The sequence below is a fragment of the Dipodomys spectabilis genome, unplaced genomic scaffold, assembly GCF_019054845.1.
Source record: "Dipodomys spectabilis isolate Male_0828 unplaced genomic scaffold, ASM1905484v1 ptg000266l, whole genome shotgun sequence".
In the NCBI taxonomy this organism is placed as follows: Eukaryota; Metazoa; Chordata; class Mammalia; order Rodentia; family Heteromyidae; genus Dipodomys; species Dipodomys spectabilis.
The window spans coordinates 5075470-5096767 of NW_024870943.1; the positions used below are offsets into that span (position 1 = coordinate 5075470).

The window sequence follows — 21298 nt, forward strand, 5'->3', positions numbered from 1 at the left end:
GGAAGGACAAGGCATTGAAGAATCTTGGCAAAGATCTTTGAGTGATATTAGTAGATTGAACTTAGGGCATATATCCAGAAGTCCAGCCCTCCCTCTCTGCATTTTTTCTGCTATCTACACCTCTTCTCAAAATAAAGGATTAGGCCTTTTTTTTGTCAGTTGTGGGGCTTGAACTCTTAGCCTGGGTGCTATCCCTCAGCTCTTCAGCTCAAGACGAGCACTCTACCACTGGAGCCACAGGGCCCCTTCCAGTTTTTTGGTGTTTTACTGGAGAAAAGAGTTTCAAGGACTTTCCTGCTTGGGCTGGCTTTAAACTGCGATCCTCCAATCTCAGCCTCCTGAGCAGCAATGATTACAGGTGTGAGCCACTGGTGCCCAGCAGATTCATGCATTTAAAAGTATTTTTTTTTTTAATTCTTGACTCAAGTCTTATTTCTTCTTGTATTTCTGGCTTTCTGCCATGAAGTGAAAATCTAATGAGTACAGATTGCCCTTTAAATGATTTCACAGTTACCCAATAAAAATCCCCAGGGATGGGGCTGGGAAGGTGGCTCAGTGGTAGAGTGCTTGCCTTGCATGCCTGAGGCCCTGAGTTCAATTCCTCAGCACCACATAAGCAAAAAGAAAAAAGCCGGAAGTGTCGCTGTGGCTGACGTAGTAGAGCTCTAGCCTTGAGCTGAAGAGCTGAGGAACAGCGCCCAGGCTCAGAGTTCAGGCCCCACGACCGGACCTCCCCCCCCAAAAATCCCCAGGGACCATCATACTATTTTTTTCTTTATCATCAAATTAGTTTGAAAAAAAGTTAATGATTGGTCACCATCCGGATGACAACTGTCTCTGCACCAACTCCTCAGTGCCAGTGGCCTGGGACCAAGAGCCAGGCATGCAGAGCTCCACCATGGCTCAGGACTACATGTGGTATCAGGGCATTCCTTTCCCTGCTGGGGGTTTCAACCCTGAAATCATAAAAGCAGCCCACGAGAAGCTGGTGCTGAAGGACGAGGACATCATCACGGCGACCTACCCCAAATCAGGTGAGCAGATGGGGCTGCGGCTGCATGGGAAAGCCAGGCCTGTGCCCCACTCCCTCCAGCCTCCCTTGTGGGGACAGTGTAGTAGCTCATTATTGAAGACCTGTGACTCATGTGGTATTGTGCCAGTGTTGAGCACAAAATCTCAGGCACAGTGCCCAGGCCCTGTTCAAACTCCAAGCCTGGCACCCATCTTTTAAAAGCTGTTTTTGAGGTGCTCTGTGGTATATAAAATGAAGAGGATGACTTTGAGGTTACCTGGAGAAGAGGCATGATCTCAAATAGAAGAATCATGATGAGCCATAGTTGGGAACTGGAAAACTTGGGGTAAATACAAGGCACTGGCAGGCCAGGGAGCCCCAGGGTTTGTGTGTGAAGGAGCCTGGGGAGTGGGGAGGGAGCACTGAGGGCACACTGCAAGGGAAATGTGCTGAAAACCACAGCCAGAGGGGCACTGCAGGGATTTAAAGGAACAGCTAACCCCAAATATCCATAGAGAAATGGCTGCACAATCCTAAACAGGTTGAGAAATAAAAACAGACTACTATACACTGTTGAAAATGCAGACAGCGGGCTGGGAAGGTTGCTCAGTGGTAGAGCGCTTGCCTTGCATGCCTGAGGCCCTGGCTTCAATTCCTCAGCACCACATAAGCCAAAAGATAAAAGCCGGGAGTGGCGCTGTGGCTCCAGTGGTAGAGCGCTAGCCTTGAGCTGAAGAGCTGAGGGACAGCGCCCAGGCCCAGAGTTCAGGCCCCACGATCGGACCCCCCGCCCCCCCCGCCAAAAAAGAAAAAAGAAAATGCAGACAGCTCAGATGCATGCTCTACTATTTTCAGGACATTTTGCCACTTGAACCATATGAGTCAAGGCCATAGTGTAAAACAAAAACTGTGTGCAATTGTCGTCACCTATAAGGCCCAGAAGGTCCTGGAGGAGATATGAGGATGGTGGGGGTCAGGGCAGGTGGCAAGCAAATCTGTATTAAATTGTTGTGGGCAGAAAAGATTTATAAGATGTCAGAATACTGGTGATGAGTGAGCTCTGATTAAAATAAACTAGGGCTGGGAATGTGGTTTAGTGGTAGAGTGCTTGCCTAGCCTGCATGAGCCCGGGGTTTGATTCCTCAGTACCACATACACAGAAAAAGCCACAAGTGGCATTGTGGCTCAAGTGGTAGAGTGCTAGCCTCAAGACAAAGCAGCTCAGGGACAGTGCCCAGGCCCTGAGTTCAAGTCCTAGGACTAGCCAAAAAAAAAAAAAAACAACCACAAAACTAAACACTATTTATCTGCACCAGATTGCATGCTTGAGATTATATCAGTAAGGCTTATGGTATGTATACTTTACCATTATATATATATATATACATATATATATATATATATATATGTATAAAATGTTCTATATTCAGATAGAAATGAGTGACCTCTGCTTTTCTTTCTGCTCCAGGAACCCACTGGTTGATTGAGGATTTCTCTCTGATTCACACCAAGGGGGATCCCAAGTGGATCCGATCTGTGACTCTACTTGATCGATCCCCGTGGTTAGAGAGTAAAAGAGGATTCAAATTCACAGTGGAGAGGAAGGAGGGTCCCCCCCTCATCTCTTCCCACCTCCCCATCCAACTCTTCCCCAAGTCTTTCTTCACTTCCAAGGCCAAGGTCAGTGCTCAGTGCTCAATAACTGTTCCATCAATGCCTTTTCATCTTAAAAATGCACATAGCCAGCAGGTCTGGCATTCTCCCTCTGTAGTTCATGGAGGACCCCATACTCTCCTTCATGAGTTGAGGGTCCTCAGACCAAACCAGAGTCCAGGATGAGGACCATGGCTGCATAATCTCTGACAGATGAAGTAATGCACTAAGAGACTAACCAAACTGTATTTCCAGCTAGGCACTGGTGGTTCAAGCCCAGAATCCCAGCTACTCAGGAGGCTGACATGTGAGGATCAAGGTTGGAAGCCAGGCCCGGGAGGAATGGCCAGGAAACTCTGATCACCATTCAACCACCAATAAAGCCATACATGGCTCAAGTGATAGAGCACCAGCCTTGAGCACTAAAACACAGGACAACACCCAGGACCTGAGTTCAAGCCCTAGGACTGGCAAAAAAAAAAAAAGAAAAGAAAAGAAAAGAAAGTGATATTGTAATGTATGGTGTCATGTGACCTTGGGTCTGGGACCTGACTCTGCACTCTGTGCAGTGAATAAACACCTGGTGCTCATGGACAGATCACACCAGGAGCCTTTGTCCCCCAGACAGAGGTCCCAGCTCCCCAGCCCAGCCCACACCAGGCACAAGACAAACACCTCCCCGTGTAGTCCTGCCTAGATTTGGGCACAAATTCTGTGAACTCTCTATTGCTGTATTATTTCATCTCCCACCGTCCATGGTTCTCGTTTTTGTGCCTCCCCTGGGCCTTGAACTCAAGGCCTGGGCATCAACTATCTGCAGCTTTTGTGCTCAAGGCTGGTGCTCTACCACTTTGAGTCATGGCTCCATTCCCAGCTTTTTGGTAGTTAATTGGAGATAGGCGTTTCATGGGTTTTTCTTCCTGGGTTGGCTTCAAATCAAACCATGATCCTTAGATCTCAGTCTCCTTAGTAGCTGGGAATATAGACGTGAGCCACCGACACTGGTCCCCTTCAATGATTTTTCCTAACGATTCATAAATCTACAGCTAGGAAATGCTACCCAGCGTCCTCTTTGCTGCGCTTTGTAGACAAATATCCCAGATGTGTTTAAGAAATGTATTGTCCTTCCATTGTTTTATTCTCGGCAAACTGATTGCATCATAGGAACTCTGCAATGTAATTGCCAATGATAATTGTCAATTGCCAATGTAATTGCCATGATACTTTGATGCTTGAAAGAAATATTCTAGAATTTCTCTGAACACCAACAATGCAAGAAACGATGGGAATGTTTCTTGTTTGTTAATTCTCTCCTTTCTCCCTTGAAGGTGATCTATGTCATCAGAAATCCCAAGGATGTCCTTATATCTGGTTATTTTTTCTGGCGTTTTACAAATCTGGCTAAGAAACCAGAGTCACTGCAACAATACTTTGAATGGTTTTTGCAAGGACATGGTGAGTGGGTTGTGAAGGAGACAGACGAGGATTTAAACATCTTTTAAGACCTCATGTGACCCTCCCCTCCCACCATGTTTTATCTTTAAATCCAATGCTTCCTCATCCTAGAACTCACATTAGCTAAAGGCAGCACCAGACTTCTCCCATGATGGAAACTTCCAAGGTGTTTTGAGCCCCTGGAGCTTCCGTAGCCTTGGGAGGACCGGCCCCCTCCTGTGTGCTCTATGCCCAGGTGCTGACTGACAGCTTCTCACTGGCTTCCCACACAGCCCAACTCCACCTTCCCTATATATTTATGTGATTTTTTTTTATGGGTCTGGTCGTGGGGCCTGAACTCTGGGCCTGGGCGCTGTCCCTCAACTCTTCAGTTCAAGGCTAGCGCGCTACCACTTGAGCCACAACGCCACTTCTGGCTTTTTTCTTTTTGCTTATGTGGTGCTGAGGAATCGAACCCAGGGCCTTTTGCTAGCGAGGCAAGCGCTCTACCACTGAGCCACCTTCCCAGCCTTATTTATGTGATTTTAATTTCCTTTTGCTGTCCATTTCAGTGTTTCTCACTTGAATTTGGGATTTCTGTGTTTCTAGTCATGCAGAAGTTCTGGGTCGTTCCTCATACTTGTAATTTTGTCATTTCTCCACAGTTTTGGCAGGGGTCCATGGCTTGAGTTGGTTATGAAGGGAGGGGGGACCCCACATCTGTGCTTTATGTCCCTCGTTATCTGGTGTCTCAGGCCCTGTGGGTTTAGCTTCACCACCAGTAGAGTGCTTGATGAGCTGTTTCTCCCCTCAGCCAATGTCTCTTACCACTCAGGAGTATAGCTTGGCTCAAACTTGGAATCTCAGCTACTTGGGAGCTGAGATCTGAGGGTCACAGTTGGAAGCCAACCCAGGCAGGAAAGTCTATGGGGCTCTCATCTTCACACAGTCATCATAATGCAGGAAGTAGAGGTGTGGCTCAAGTGGTACAGAGCCAGTCTTGCCCATAAAAGCTCAGTGACAGTGCTCAGGCCCTGTTTCAGCCTTGGATTGTCACAAAAACAGATGGTTTTAACCATCTGTTTGACTAGGGTAAACAAATGGTGATTTGCAAAAATCAGACATTGAATGGTATTTCACTGTGTCTAACGGTGTTTTCAAGTAGAATAAACCAAACAACGGCTCTGCAGATTGACCTGCTGGGAGCCGTGGCTGGGGATGGGAGGTGCCTCTTGTGTGTGTGTGTGTGTCACAGCTCAGATCTTGCACACAAACTTCTGCTCAGTTGTGCAAGTGATGGATTTGGGCCCACTTGGCATGGAAGGCCCTCAGCCTGAGTTCTGTGAGGGCCTGCAGAGCTCGTTGTCCCGATCAGAGGCGTTGGTGCTGCTTTTGTGTGACCTGCCTCACATGGGCAAAGGCTGCTCCACAGGTGGGGAAAATTGTTTGGAAAGCCATGTCCTGATTCCATAGTGCTCTCTTTGACACTATAAAGAGACAGGACTTATTTGTCAGTTATACTCCAGTGAAGGTGACAGGGACCAGAGCGATCAGTGCCAAGATCGCAGGGCAGATCAGGAATGGTGGAGACTTTTCACGCTGCCCTCCTGTCTCCCCTGCAGTGCCATTCGGGTCATGGTTTGATCATGTCGGAGGCTGGATGTCCATGAGGGAAAAGGAGAACGTGCTGGTCCTCAGTTATGAGCAGATGACAAAGGTAACCATCATTGATTTTACATGCACCGCACCCCACCACGGCCCTCTTTACCCCTTCTACCACCTCCCCTTCTCACCATGGTCCCCCACTATACACACACACACACACACACACACACACACACACACACAGAGTCTCCATCCCACCTTCTCTGGCAAAATTTCTACATCATTTTGTGTGTCATTCCTTCCTGAATTCTACTCATCTTCCTTTTCTTTCTATGTCTGTTCTGAGATGGAGTCTTGAACTCAGTACCTGATATTTTGATCTTTGGCTGGTGCTCTACCCACTGAACCACGCCTCCAACTTCCACACTCCACTCATCCTTTCTAGTACCAGTTCCTCCCTTCTCCTGCTTCTTCCTCCTGAGACTTGCTCCATGTTGTCTCCCTCTCAGACCCTTGTTTTTCTCTCCTTAGGACCCAAGGAACATGATAGAGAAGATCTGCGGGTTCCTGGGGAAGGCGCTGGAGCCGGGAGAGCTGGACTTGGTCCTGGAGAACAGTTCCTTCCAGGCAATGAAGGAGAACAAGATGTCCAATACCATTGATGTTCCAGAGGAGCTTGTTCCTGCCAGTGTCAAAATCACCAGGAAAGGTATGGATGGGTTCTGGGGAAGGAGGCACTGGAGTTCAGGAAACAGAAATCTGGTCTCCAACCACAGGCTCCTGGTCAGGGATCAAATGGCAGAGTGCCAGTCTTTAGCAAAAGAAGCTCAAGGTCAGCATCCAGGCCATGAGTTCAAGTCACACAACTAACAGACAAACAAACAAACAAAGAAGTAATGAGATCCGAAAGAAAAGAAAATATAAATTTCAGCTGGGTGTCCATGGCTCAGGCCTGTAATCCTAGCTGCCCAGGAACCTGAGATCTGAGGATCACAGTTCAAAGCCAGCTCAGGCTGGAAAATGCAAGAGACCTCTTCTCTTTAGTTAATTACCAAAAATAAAACACAGCCCCCCCTACTCCCGAAAATAGACCTGTGGCTCAAGTGGTAAAGCACTAGGCTTGAACACAAAATAACTCCCAAACAGCATCCAGGCCCTAAGTTCAGGTTCCTGTATGGTCACACACTTGCACACACATGCACACACATCCACAGAGACACACTTATTTAACTCTATTATAGAACTCTATGAAATACCCATGCACACTCGCAAACATGCACATGTGCATGCACATATGCACAGACACATTCAACTCTATTGTGTAAGAACTCTATTGTATACACACACACACATTTAACTTTCTATTATATAAAAACACTATGGTGTGCATACAGACGTTAACTGGACCAGAATCTTCTGAGCTGTAGCCTGAGCTTCCTAACTCTCCTACACCTGGGACAAAATGGCACCCATGGTGGCAGAGGGTAGAATTGAGAGGAGAGCACTGGACATGGAGCGTGGTTGCTGTGGAGTCCATCTCCCAGGGAGATCTGTGGCCTCACCCTCGGGGCAGGCAGAGGGCAGAGGGGACACGAGGGGACAGTGCCTTCCTGCCCTGATCCAATCTGATGTCATTGTTTCTCTAGGCATCACAGGGGACTGGAAGAACCACTTCACCCCAGTCCAGACCCAAGCCTTCGAGGAAACATTCCGGGAGAAGATGGCGGGACTTCCTCCGGAGCTGTTCCCATGGGACTAAGCCGAGATTTAGCTCTGTGTCTGTGGGGATGAAGACATGTGTCCCCATCTTACAGAGGTGACAGGACTGGGAGTGCATCATAGCATAAATCTGTCACTCAAATCTGGAGATCTGAATTTTCTTTCTTTTTTTGTGTTGGTCATGGAGCTTGAACTCAGGTCCTTGGGCACTGTCCCTGAGCTTTTGCTCAAGGCTAGTGCTCTACCACTTGAGCCACAGTGCCCCGTGTGGCTTTTTCTGTGTATGTGGTACTGAGGAATGGAACCCAGGGCTTCATGCATGCTAGGCAAGCAGTAAGCCACATTCCCAGTCTGAGCTTTCCTGTTGTCTTTTTGTTGCAATCACCAGGATGGGTGTCAGCCACCTGCAGGTGAGGAGCACAAAGGGACCCGTGTGGGTTCTTGTAGAAATAAATGGGGCCACGGCACCGAGGGCTGACAAACATGCCTTAGTGTTCTGCTTAGCAAAGACAACCTGGATGAAAGGCCGCGGAGGATCCCTCGGGCAGGGACAGTGGGCTGCCCACGGCAGGAGGCTGCCTGAGGGTTTGCTGGACGTTCTGGGGAAGGGGTTCCCTTTCCCCGCATGGATCTCCAGGGGCAGCTCTCGGCTGCTCTCCACGCTGGACAGCTCCAGCCTGTCCTTCCAACAGAGCAAACACCTGCCAGCTAGACAGCAGCACACTGCCTGCGGTGTCCACACCGACGCCTGTGTCCTACAAACACCATACACCAACGGAGCTCAGCATGGCCAGCATTTTCCCAATGCCACTGCAGACTGGAAAAGTCCTTTCCGTGACCCTGAAGTCACGAGTGCAATAAAGATAAGGGAGAGCCAGGTACTGGTGTCTTATAACTGTCATCCTAGGAGGCTGAGATCTAAGGAATGTGGTTTGAAGTCATCCCAGATAGGAAACGCCATGAAACTCTTATCTCCAATAAACTACTCAAAAAAAAAATGCTGGAAGTGGTGCTGTGGATCCAGTGGTAGAGCGCTAACCTTGAGCACAGATAGGCTCAGGACAGAGCCCAGGGCCCTGAGTTCAAGCTCCTGGACCAACACAAAAAAATAATTTTTCCTGATTCTCACAAGTTAATTTGAAATTAAGGCTCAGTTATCTCTCTTTTTACTTTTGGTCAGTCATGGGTCTTGAACTCAGGGCCTAGGTACTGTGTCTGTGCTTTTTCATTCAAGGTAGCACTCTACTTCCAAGTTTTTCTGTGATTAATTGGCAATAATCTGAGTCTCACAGAATTTCCAGTTTGGGCTGGCTTTGAATCACAATCCTCATCTTCCTGAGGATTACAGGTGTGATTCACTGGCACCTGGCTCTCAGTGGTGTTACAGGTAAATACTCTGCTGCAGTGAATAAATTCAACAGATTTGGGAGTGGTGATGGACTCCACCAGGGCTCCAGCATTGGGGAGGTGTGTTACCACAGGCAAGGAAGAAATAGGAAAATAGAAAGAAGTAAAAGTGGAACACAAGCCAGGCACCGGTGGCTCACGCCTGTCATCCTAGCTACTCAGGAGGCTGAGATCTGAGGATCACATTCAAAGCCAGCTGGGGCAGGAAAGTCCGAGAGACCCTTATCTCTAATAAACCACCAGAAAACCAGAAGTGGCTTTGTGGCTCAAGTGGTAGAGCACTAGCTTTGAGATGAAGAGCTGAGGGATGGTGCCCAGGCCCAGAGTTCAAGCCCCATGACCGACAAAACAAACAAAAAACGTGGAACACAAACAAAAACAAAAACAAAAACACAGGGCCGTGGTGAAGACACCAAATCAGAAGGTTGTGGGTCTTTTTTTTTGGTGGGGGATACGGTTGTGGGGCCTAAACTCTGGGCCTGGGCACTGTCCCTCAGCTCTTCAACTCAAGGCTAGTGCTCTACCACTTGAGCCACAGCGCCACTTCCGGCTTTTTTCTTTTTGCTTATGTGGTGCAGAGGAATCAAACCCAGGGCCTCAGACATGCAAGGCAAGCGCTCTACCACTGGGCCACTTTCCCAGCCCTAAGGTCATGGGTCTTGAACTCTGGGCCTAGGCCCTGTCCTTCCAGCTCTTCAGCTCAAGGCTAGCGCTCTACCACTTGAGCCACACAACCACTTCTGGTTTTCTGGTGGGTTGTTGGAGGTAAGAGTCTCCCGGGTTTTCCTGCCTGGGCTGGCTTTGAACCATGATCCTCAGATCTCAGTCTCTTGAGCAGCTGGGATTACAGGCATGGGCCACTGGTGCCCGGCTTTAAATAATTATTTTAAAAAGCCAGGATGCCCTGGAAAGAAGAGCGTTCATAGTGATTGGATCAAAGATGCAATGTGAAAATTCGGACCTCCAGATTTGAGTGACAGAGTTATGCTATGCTCCCTCCCTCCCCGCCCCCACCCCACCAGTCCTGCCACTCTATAAGATGGGAGCACAAGGCTTCATCTCTACAGACATAGAGATTGTGGTGGGGAAGACCACCAGGAGACACAGTAAAGCCAATAGAAAGTCTTCATTACCAACCAGGACTGCACTGGGGCTTTGGGTGCCCCAAAAGGCCTCATGGCCTTTTTTTTATTGTTTTTTTAAAGCAGACCTCCCTCTCCCTTATTCACTCAGGGTGGAAAGTCCCTGATATTGTTTTCCTGCAGGTACATGCCAAATATGAAGTTATAGAAGCTAAAAGAACGCTGTAAACAAGCATGAGCGAGGGCAGCATGACCTGTTACCACAACCTTCTTCTAACTCATTACGACAATTGTTACCTAGAAACAGAAGTGGAACAATGGCTACATATATCTTTAAGTGTCAAACTAGAAGGAACTAGTCTCACGAGTGGGGTGCAGTCCTCTAAGATGGAGTCACCAAAACAAAAGAGAGTTATGCGAGCTAAGAGTAAACTCTTAAGACAGTGAGATTTGACAAGCCCTATTACAAGGTCAGTCTGGACTTCATCCCATGGGAACAGGAAGTCCCGCCATCTTTTCCTGGAATGTTTTCTCCAAGGCTTGGACCTGGGGCTGGGTGAAGTAGTTCTTCCAGTCCCCCATGATGCCTAGAGGCCATGGAGAAACTCTGACATCAGACTGTCCCAGGGCAGGAAGGCGCTGTCCCCTCGTGTCCCCTTCACCGTCTGCCCACCCTGGGCGGGAGGTGAAGCCACAGATTTCCCCTGGGAGATGGACTCCACAGTGAACAGGCTCTATTCCAGTGCTCCCCTGGGAAGTTCTGCCCTTGTCGTTCCTTCTTGCTGTGTGCAGGAGTCCGGAAGCTCAGGCTGGGCTCTCAGAGGTCTCTGGTCCCCTCTGTGTTCGCGTGCATGTGATAAGGTTCTTATATAATAGAGAGTTCACTGTGTGTGCATGTGCATGTGTGTGCGGGGGCAGGTGAGGGAGGAGAGTGCCAGTACAGCGGATGGAACTCAGTGCCTGGGTGTTGTTTTGGAGTTACTTCCTTCTTAAGGCTGCCCTTCAACCTTTGCCTCATGTGAGGCAGGACACCAAGGGCCACACCAATGCCTCTGACTGGGACAAAGAGCTCCACTGGCCCTCACAGAACCCAAACTGAGGGCCTTCCATGCCAAGTTGGCCCAAAGCCATCATTTGCACAATGGAGCACAAGTCCGAGTGCAATGTCTGGGCTGTGACACACGCGCATGAGGTGCCTCCCATCCCTGCCCATGGCTCCCAGCAGGTCAGTCTGCAGAGGCCTTGGTGTGCTTTATTCTACTTAAAAACACTGCAAGACACAGGGAAATACTAATCCATGTCTGATTTTGGCAATAATACACAGCACTTTGCAGATCATAGTCCAACTGATTTTTTTTTTTTTTTTTTAGTGCCACTTCTGGGCTTAGTGTCAGGGCCTGTGCACTGTCTCTGAATTTTTGTGCTCAAGGCTGGTGCTTTATCACTTGGGCCACACCTCCACTTCCTGCATTGTGAGGGTTAAGTTGAGATGAGAGTCTTCTGGACTTTGCTGCCTGGGTTGGCTTCCAACTGTGATTCTCAGTTTTCAGCTCCTGAATAGCTCAGATTAGAGGCATGAGCCACCAGCGCTGGGCTATAGTTCCAATTGGTAAGACATGTTGGATTAGGGGAGAAACAGTTCATCAGGCACCTCTACTGGTTATAAAGCTAAATCCACAGGGCCTGAGGCACCAGATGATGAGGTACATAAATCACAGATATGGGGTACCCCTACCCTGCATACCCAACTCAGGCCATGGAGCCCTGACAGAAGCGTGGAGAAATGACAAAATTACAAACATGAGGAATGACCCAGAACTTCGGCATGACCAGAAATACAGCAATTCCAAATTCAAGTGAGAAACTCTGAAACGGACAGCAAAAGAAAATTAAAGTCACAGCTGGGCACCAGTGGCTCACAACTGTAATCCTAGCTACTCAGGAGGCTGAGATCTGAGGACTGAGGTTCAAAGGCAGCCCAAGCAGGGAAGTCTGTGAAACTCTTATGTCCAATAAACCGCCAGAAAACCGGAAGTGGTGGTGTAGCTCAAGTGGTAGATCACTAGCCTTGAGCTGAAGAGCTGAGGGACAGCGCCCAGGCCCAGAGTTCAAGACCCACGACCGACCAAAAAATGTTCCTTCTATTCCTATTCTCCATAGAGCTTTTAACATGAATAGATGTTGTATTTTGTCAAAAGCTTTTTCTGCATCAGTGGAGATAACTATGTGGTTCTGGACCTTGGCTCTATCAATATGGTAAATTACATTTATTGCTTTATGCATGTTAAACCAGCCTTGCATCTATGTAATGAAGTATATTATTTTTTAAATTTGTTTCTGGATTCTGTTTGCCAATATTTTATTGAGGAGCTTTGCATCTGTGTTCATCAGAGAGATTGGTGTGTAGTTCTCTTTTTTTTTCTTGGATCTTTGCCTGGTTTGGGGATGAGTGTGATATTGGCTTCATAGAATGAGTTTGGGATTTCTCCCTCTGCTTCTATATCATGGAAGACTTTGAGGAGTATGGGTATTAGTTCCTCTTTAAAGGTCTTATAAAATTACATGGTGAATCCCTCTCGGCCAGGGCTTTTCCTTGTTGGAAGACTTCTAATTGCTTCCTTTATCTCGTTGTATGTTATTGGCTCATTTAATTCATTTATATCTTCTGGGTTTAGTTTGGGCAATTTGTATTTCTCTAGAAATTCATCCATTTCTACTAGGTTGTCCTTCTTAAGTGACTATAGATTCTGGAAATATTTATGATCATTTGGATGTCTCAGCTATTTGTTGTAAGTTTTCCTGTGGCATCCTTTATTTTATTGATTTGGGTCTCTTTTCTTCTTTTTTCTACTCTTCCAAGAGTTTTGTCAGTTTTATTAATTTTTCCCCCAAACAGCCTTTGTGTCATTAATTTTATTTATAGTTTTAAAAATCTCTATCTCATTCATTTCCTTTATCTTGGTTATCTCGCTCCATCTAGTAACTTTAGATGCAATGATTTCTTGCTTTTCTAGTAGTTTTAATTGCATTATGAGATTATTTACTTGAGCAGCTTCTGTTTCCTTGATGTGTGGGCTCAGAGCAATGAATTTGCTCTAGCAAGAGAATCACCATTTTGTGCATAAAAACTCCAATTTGAGACAAGGCCTATTTCCAGCATATGAGCTTAGGTCCCCCGTAATGACTGCAGACGTCCCATTTGTACCCTACCCCATAAATTCCCCTAGCAACAGCCAATGAATGAGGAAGCCGAAAGTCCCCTGAGATCCGAAGCTTTGCATTGCCAGCATATTCTTTGCGGTTTATCTTGCTGCCCTATCTAATGAGACTGTTACAGGACTGTTCTAAAACGCTGACTAGATGTCACACTGATCCCTGTTCTAGACAGGGCGGGGTTTCAGCGGCTCCCTCCTGGGGCCAGCACCTCCCAATGGGGGGAGGGTGTGCTGGGCGCACTGCAGGATTTGATTCGTGCTTCTCTATGGGGGCTGAGGCGCCGGCGCACCTGATTGGTAGATCCTGTAAGGGGGGAGGGAAGGGCCCCTTCTGGCTGAGCCTGCTCAAGCATGCCTTGGCTTCCCTGGCCAGCAGGCCCGGGATTCCTCGCGGTGGCGTTTCTGGTGTCTGGGTTCTGCAGTCCACAGTGCCATGGGCCGGGGCCCGGGCTTCGCGGGCTTCTGTCTGTGTGTGTGCAATGGAGGAGGCTTTTCCTTCCTTCCTTCTCAGTTCCTGCGGTTCTCTGTTGTCGGGTTTTCCGCTGTTGTCAGCGTCTTGGGGGATCTGCATGTTGGGACACCCCACCCCCTGTTTGGGTGAAGACAATGAGGGTGGTTCCCAGGTAGTATGCACCATTTTGGGGTCCCTGGTATCTTTTGTTTTTTTATATGACTTTTTACCCATGTAAAATATATATATATAAAATATATAATATATTTATATTATATATTATATATGCTATATTATATATAGTGCATATGTAATATATTTATATAGGTAAATGTATGATGTATAGTTTGGTTCTTAATTTTTTATGGTTTCTAATATGTTTGACCAATGTCACCATCCCATTAAAATGTATCATGTGACTATAAAAGCATCCAAAACTAAATATAGATTTTTTTTTTTTCACCTAAGACCCAGGCATACCACTCTTGGGCATACCCAGAACATCACGAGCCTGGATGTTATAAAGACAGCTGCACGTCCATGCTCCCTATTCACAATAGCCAAGAAAGAAACAGTCCAGGTGCCCCACAGTAGATGAGTGGATCCCCAAAATGTGGTACCTATATACAATGGAATTTTACACAGCCATTAGAGAGCATGAAGTTATGTCATTTGCAGGGAAATGGATGGAACTAGAGCAAATCATGTTAAGTGAGGGAAGCCAAGCTCAGAGTCGCTAATGGAGCAGGTTTTGTCTCCTATGAAGCTATTAGTTCTAAAATACACTGGTCAATGATAACAGATAGAGGATTCTAGATAGTCACACACAATGAGACCAAAAGAGGTTAGTCTTAGGAGAGAAGCACAATGCCTACAAAGCTCTTTATGTCTAGATGAAATAAGAAATCTATGGAAATGAACTCCAAGTTATGGAAACGAGATCTTTTACCTTTTTTTAGATTAAAAAATTTTATTTGCTGATGAGTCTGTTTTGTTTACTATGTCTGGTATATTCATGTGTATATCTATGAGAAGGTGGGGGGAGACCCCAGAACTCAAGGGTAAAAGGGTGAACAAGTGCAGCCGTGGGGCTCAGTGGACATGGATGAAGTGAACTATGCAACTCATGGGTGGAGGATGGATGGAGAAAGCAAGGGCAGGGAAGACACCAGATGGGAAGTATGCTCATTACCTCATTCATGACATTGCAAGCCCTCTGTACATCACCTGTATTATACCAATAAGGTAATACTTTTTAAAGAAAAAAGCCTCGTATGCCCTGGATGGAATAGAGTTAATGGGCACCGTGGTGATTGGATTAAGGCTTCAATATGAAACTTTAGACCTCCAGATTTGAGTGACAGATTTACGCTATGACCCCACCCCCATCCTATCACCACTATCAGGTGAGGGGGGGCTACAAGTGTTTGTCTCTACAAACATAGAAATAAGTCTGGACTTAGTCCCAAGGGAACAGCTCCGGAGGAAGTCCCGCCATCTTCTCCCGGAATGTTTCCTCGAAGGCTTGGGCCTGAACTGGGGTGAAGTGGTTCTTCCAGTCTCCTATGATGCCTGAAGCCATGGAAAAACAATGACATCAGACTGATCCAGGGCAGGATGGTGCTGTCCCCTTGTGTTGCCTCTGCCCTCCCTGGGGGTGAAGCCACAGCTCTCCCCTGGGAGATGGACTCCACATGCTCCATGTGCAGTGCTCTCCTTTGAAGTTCTGCCCTCTGCCACTATGGGTGCTGTTCCTGCCCCAGGTGTGGGGAGTCAGGAATCTCATACTGGGTTCTCAGAGGACTCTGGTACCTTCAATATCTGCCTGCATGCAATAGAGTTCTTCTATAATATAAAGTTAAGTGTGTGTGTGTGTGTGTGTGTCTGTGCACACGGATAGGGGTAGCCAGTACAGAGACTAGAATTCAGGGCCTAGGTGTTGTGTGTCTGAGTTGTTTTCTGCACTTGAGCCTCAGCTCCATTTCCAGGTTTTTGGCTAGTTTACTGGAGATAAGTTTCTCATGAACTTTCCAGCTCAGGCCAGCCTTGAAATGTGATCCTCGGATCTCAGCCTCCTAAGTAGCTAGGGTGATAGGCATGAGGCACCAGCGCCTGGCTCTTTATTTCTGACTTATGCTTTTTAAGCATTGTCTGGGACCACTCTTTTCTGAAGTGACAAAAAAAAAAAACAAACCCTCAACGATGATGCTGTGTACAAATATAAAAACACAGCACCTGTGTCATAGTGTAGAGCCCATTATGAACTGCTGATGAGGTCTAATCAGTGTTCAGCACCAGGAGCCCCCACACCGTGCTGGTGTCACCGTCTCCATGAACACTCATGGCGCCCGGCTCTCTGCACCTTATGGGGTCACCATGGGGAGCACGGAGGGAGGCAAGGCCGGGATGGCAGCCTCTGGGGGAGCTGAGCACCCACACGGAGGGAGAAACTGAGATTCTCAGAGGCCTGGGCACTGAGGTCCTGTGGCATCAACTCTACTTGTCTCTGCCACAGAATGCGGGCTGCTAACTTCCAGGGTCTTTCTTTTCTGTCCTTTTGGCCATGGTGCAAACTATATATCCCCTCTGCCGCCCCCTGGTGGACAAAAAGACTCCTGAGGACGGATTTTTTTCTGCTGCTAGGGACTTATTTACCAATCTATAGAGAAATATTTTATTCATTGTGCCAGGGTTGTCGTTGTTGTTGTTGTTGTTGTTGTTCTTCTTCTTCTTCTCCTCCTCCTCCTCCTCCTCCTCCTCCTCCTCCTCCTCCTCCTCCTCCTCCTCCTCCTCCTCCTCCTCCTCCTCCTCCTCCTCCTCCTCCTCCTCCTCCTCCTCCTCCTCCTCCTCCTCCTCCTCCTCCTCCTCCTCCTCCTCCTCCTCCTCGTGATCAGCCAGCCTGACCCAAGGCCACAACTTTGTGTTTTTTGTGGGGGGTGGGTCAGGTTGTGGGGCCTGAACTCTGCACCTGGGCGCTGTCCCTCAGCTCTTCAGCTCAAGGCTAGTGCTCTACCACTTGAGTCACAGCGCCACTTCCGGCTTTTTTCTTTTTCGCTTATGTGGAGCTGAGGAATCAAACCCAGAGCCTCAGGCATGCAAGGCAAGCGCTCTACCACTGAGCCAACTTCCCAGCCCAGGCCACAACTTTGTGGTTGTAGCACCTGACTTCCGTTTCCCAGCTTTTGGCATCTCCTTCCCTGGGGCATTTCTATACCTTTCCAGATGAGTTTTATACTGGTGGGAATAAGCTCCTCGGGCACATGGCTGAGATTGGACATCTTGTTCTCCTTCATCGCCTGGAAGGAACTGTTCTCTAGGACCAAGTCCAGCTCTCCTGGCTCCAGCGCCTTCCCCAGGAACTGGCAGATCTTCTCTATCATGCTCTTCGGGTCCTAAGGAGAGAAAAATAGGGCCATAGGTATGAAAGGGAGACAACAGGGAATGGGTCTCAGGAGGAGGGAGCAGGAGAAGGGAGAAACAACAGAAGGAACTGGCAGGAGAAAGGATGAGTGCAGTGGGGGATTGGAGGCATGGCTCAGTGGGTTGAGCACAGCATCAGGTACTTAGTTCAAGAATCCACCTTGGACCAGAAATAAAAAGAAAGGAAAGGAGGATGGGTGGAACGCAGGAAGGAATAACACACAACACGATGCAGAAATGTGACAGGAATGGTGGGGTGGAGACTAGCGGGGATTCTAGGGAGAGGAGGAGGTAGAAGGGGTGAGGAGGGTGGTGGGGTGGGGTGCATGTAAAATCGATGGTTACCTTTTTCATCTGCTCATAACTGAGGATCAGCATGTTCTCTTTTTCCCTTATGGACATCCAACCTCGGATGTGATCAAACCATGACCCGTATGGCATTGCAGGGGGAACAGCGGGGATGGTATAAAAAGTCTCTACCAGGACTGGGAAGGTGGCTCAGTGGTGGAGTGCTTGCCCAGCATGCATGAAGCCCTGGGTTTGATTCCTCAGTACCACAGACACAGAAAAAGGCAGAAGGGGCACTTAATTGGGAGAGTGCTAGCCTTGAGCCAAAGAAGCTCAGGGACAATGCCCAGGCCCTGAGTTCAAGCCCCAGGACTGGTAAAAAAAAGTCTCTACCATTCCTGATCTGCCCTGAGGTCTCAGCACTGATTGCCCCCTTCACAAGCCACTCACCGTGTCCTTGCAAGAACCACTCAAGGGCTGGGAAGGTGGCTCAGTAGTAGAGTACTTGCCTTGCATGCATGAGGCCCTGGGTTCGATTCCTCAGCACCACATAAGCAGAAAAAGCCAGAAGTGGCGCTGTGGCTCAAGTGGTAGAGCGCTAGCCTTGAGCTGAAGAGCTGAGGGACAGTGCCCAGGCCCAGAGCTCAGCCCCCATGACTGGCAAAAAAAAAAAAAAAAAGAACCATTCAAAATATTGTTGCAGTGACTCTGGTTTCTTAGCCAGATTTGTAAAACCCCAGAAATAATAAGCAGATATAAGGACATCCTTAGGGTTTCTGATGACATAGATCACCTTAAAGAGAGAAGGAAAAGAATTAAACAAACAGAAAACAAAAAACATTCCCATAATGTCTCACGTGCATGATGTTGCATGTTGCACGTTTCAGATCAAGTCTCTAAAACTGCTCTCAAACATCAAAGTATCGGTGGGTCTTTTGGTCGGGCATTCATTCTTCAAATACATTTCAGATTGCCTCCAGACAAATTACCTTGGCAGGAATAAAACAATGGAAGGACAATGCCTACAAAGCACAGGAGAGCAGATGCTGGTTATCATTTGCTGGCCACAGATTTATGAGTTGTTCTGTAAAAAATCATTGAAGGGGCTAAGTGGTGGTGGCCCTCGCCTGTAATCCCAACTACGCAGGAGGCTGAAATCTGAGGAGCACAGTTCTAAGTAAGCCCAGGAAGAACAGCCCATGAGACTCTTACTTCCAATTAACTGCCTGAAAACCACAAGGGGAGCTGTGGCTCAAAGTGGCAGAGTGACAGCTTTCAGGACAAAAGCTCAAGGACAGTCTCCAGGCCCTGAGTTCAAGCCCCAGGAGTGGTATAAAAACAGAAACAAAAAAGCCATTCAAGTTGGAGTCAGGGAGTATGAACTATTGCAGCAGAAGAGAGTTCACCCCCTATGCACCCATTTCTATGATATTCAGGAGCAAACACATCTAGGTAGCATTGCACAGAGTTAGTAAGTAAGAGTGTGGGCTGGGCCAGGGAACTGGGATCTCTCTCTGGAGGACAAAGGCTCTTGGTCTGATCTGGCCATGAACACCAAAGGTGTTTATTCACTCTTCCAGCGTTCAGGCCACAGCCACCAGGCCACACGACACTGAAAAAACACAATCTCACTTGGCTCTTTTTAAAAATTTCCTCTTGCCAGTCCTGGAGCTTGAACTCAGGGCCTGGGTGTTGACCTGAGTTTTTGTGCTCAAGTCTGATGCTCTACCAATTGAGCCATAGCTCCACTTCCAGCTTTTTTTTTTGATGGTACATTGGAGATAAGCGTCTCCTAGCCTTTTCTGCCTAGGCTGACTTCTGATCTTGAACCTCTCAGCCTCCTGTTTAGCTGGGTTGACCGCATGAGGCCTGGGTATCCACTTAAAATACAGTTTGGTTAGTCTTTTGGTTAGTTCATCTGTCAGGGATTATTCAGCCATGACTCTGGTTTGGTCTGAGGACCCTCGCCTCATAAAGGAGAGTCTCAGAACTCTGTGAACTACAGAGGGAGAATGCCAGACCTGCTGGCTATGTGCATTTTTAAGAGGAACAGTCCTTGATGGAACAGTTATTGGGCACTGAGCACTGACCTTGGCCTTGGAGGTGAAGAAAGACTTGGGGAAGAGTTGGATGGGGAGGTGGGAAGAGATGAGGAGGGGACCCTCCTTCCTGTCTTTTATGATTTGGGATTCACATGTGGTCTCAACCCATGGGGAGCGATTAAATGAGGTCACAGATCGGATCCACTTGGGATCCCCCTTGGTGTGAATCAGAGAGCGAACCTCAATCAACCAATGGGTTCCTGGGGCAGAAAGAAAAACAAAAGTCACTCTATCTGAATAACAATATTATATAAGATTTCATAGTGGTAAAATATACATACCATAAACCTTAATGATGTAAACTTTCTCCAGCAAGCACTCTGGTGCGGATAAGTAGTGTTTAGTTTATTTCAATCATGGCTCACTCAATGCCAGTATTCTGACATCTTATAAATCTACATTGTCCATGACAACTGAATATTGATTTGCTTGCCACCTGTCCTGACCCCAACCATGCACTTTTCTCCTCCGGGACGTTGAGAGTTCTGGGACTTGTATGTGAGTGCAATCACACACAGTTTGTGCTTTGCACTGTGGCCTTGTCTCATGTGCTTCAAATGTCCACATATCCTGAAAATAGTAGAGCATGCGTCTGAGTTGTCTCCAAAGTAATATTCTACTTTGATCTCTCAATCTGTTTGGGATTACGCAGCCATTTCTCTGGGGATATTTGGGTTTAATCTACTTCTCAGCAGTTCGTGAAATCCCTTCCGTGCACCCCCTGCCTCTGAATTCTGGGACTGGCCTGCCAGTTCCTTCTACTTACTAGAAAGTTCCCACTTCCCAACTGCAGCCCAACAACAAATCTTCAATTTCAAATCATCCCTCTCCTCCAAGTAACCTCAAAGCCATTCTTTTCGTTTTAATTTATGATGGTAGCTCTTTAAAAAATTTCATTTATATTTTTGGTGCCAGTCTTGGGGCTTGAACTCAGGGCTTGGGAATAGTCACTGAGCTTTTATGCGCAAGGTTGGAACTATACCACATGGGCCACAGGTCTTCAATAATGAGCTGATACACCATCCCCACAAGGGAGGCTGGAGGGAGTTGGACACAGGCCTGGCTTTTCCCACCCAGCTGCGTCCCAGTCTGCTCATCTGATTTGGGGTAGGTCACCGTGATGATGTCCTCGTCCTTCAGCATAAGCTCCTCGTGGACTGCTTTTATGACTTCCGAGTTGAAATGCACGGCAGGGAAAGGAAGGCCCTGGTACCACACGTAGTCCTGAGCCATGGCGGAGCCCTGTGTGCCTGGCTCTTGGTCCCAGGCCACTGGCACTGGGGAGGGGGTGACACCACTGACTGAAGAAAATCATTAACTTGTTTCATTTTGTTATGAAAGTGATTTGATGATTAAAAAAACAACACAAGGGTGATCTGTACTCTTCTGACTTTAGTTCATGGTAGGGAATCTCAACTACCAGAGGAAATACAAGGAAATAGGCTGGAGGGCTCTTTTTGTTTTTTGTTTTTGTTTGTAGAGTTTAAGACTAAGAACGGTCTTTGGAGCCAGGCACCAGCGGCTCATGCCTGTAATCCTAGCTACTCAGGAGGCTGGAGGTCTGGGGAATCAAGGTTTGAAGCCAGCCCAGGAAATAAAAGCCAGAAGACTGGTATCTCAAATGAACCAAGACAACTGTCAGAAGTGGAGCTGTGGCTAAAGTGGTAGAGCACCAGCCTTGAGTGCAAAGACATAGTCCTGAGTTCAAGCTCCAGAACTGGGGGGAAATATATATATATATATATATGTATATATATATATACATACACACACACACACACACACAAACACACACACACACACACACATATATACACACCAGAGTGAGATTGTATGGCTTCAGAGTCATGTGACCGGGTGTCTGTGGCCTGACTGAATGCTGTGCAGTGAATAAACACCTGGTGCTCATG

General features: G+C 47.5%; 2 protein-coding genes across 2 annotated transcripts; one reads left to right on the forward strand and one right to left on the reverse strand.

Moving 5' to 3' along the window:
• Positions 1 to 864: 864 nt before the first annotated feature.
• Positions 865 to 7571, forward strand: LOC122125786 (sulfotransferase 2A1-like). The gene is made up of 6 exons (XM_042700394.1): positions 865 to 1034; positions 2481 to 2692; positions 3994 to 4120; positions 5722 to 5816; positions 6236 to 6413; positions 7351 to 7571. The coding sequence occupies exons 1-6, from the start codon at positions 884 to 886 to the stop codon at positions 7461 to 7463; spliced, it is 876 nt and encodes a 291-aa protein (XP_042556328.1). The 5' UTR covers positions 865 to 883; the 3' UTR covers positions 7464 to 7571.
• Positions 7572 to 14830: 7259 nt separating this feature from the next.
• LOC122125788 (sulfotransferase 2A1-like) lies at positions 14831 to 20909 on the reverse strand. Its single transcript, XM_042700395.1, has 6 exons — positions 20462 to 20909; positions 19377 to 19588; positions 17967 to 18079; positions 17344 to 17452; positions 16793 to 16970; positions 14831 to 15150 (listed from the first exon to the last, which is right to left on the reverse strand). The coding sequence occupies exons 1-6, from the start codon at positions 20619 to 20621 to the stop codon at positions 15038 to 15040; spliced, it is 885 nt and encodes a 294-aa protein (XP_042556329.1). The 5' UTR covers positions 20622 to 20909; the 3' UTR covers positions 14831 to 15037.
• Between the last annotated feature and the right edge of the window lie 389 nt (positions 20910 to 21298).

What these genes read in the sequence shown, in the direction of transcription:
- LOC122125786 (XM_042700394.1), top strand. Translation starts at nt 884, where the DNA reads ATGCAGAGCTCCACCATGGCTCAGGACTACATGTGGTATCAGGGCATT. An exon ending in TCTTCACTTCCAAGGCCAAG is followed by an intron (nt 2,693 to 3,993) that starts GTCAGTGCTCAG and finishes TCTCCCTTGAAG; the next exon opens with GTGATCTATGTCATCAGAAA. An exon ending in ATGGTTTTTGCAAGGACATG is followed by an intron (nt 4,121 to 5,721) that starts GTGAGTGGGTTG and finishes TCTCCCCTGCAG; the next exon opens with TGCCATTCGGGTCATGGTTT.
- LOC122125788 (XM_042700395.1), bottom strand. Translation starts at nt 20,621, where the DNA reads ATGGCTCAGGACTACGTGTGGTACCAGGGCCTTCCTTTCCCTGCCGTG. An exon ending in GCAGACTGGGACGCAGCTGG is followed by an intron (nt 19,589 to 20,461) that starts GTGGGAAAAGCC and finishes TTTCTGCCCCAG; the next exon opens with GAACCCATTGGTTGATTGAG. An exon ending in CAACAATATTTTGAATGGTT is followed by an intron (nt 17,453 to 17,966) that starts CTTTTTTTTTTT and finishes TACCATCCCCGC; the next exon opens with TGTTCCCCCTGCAATGCCAT.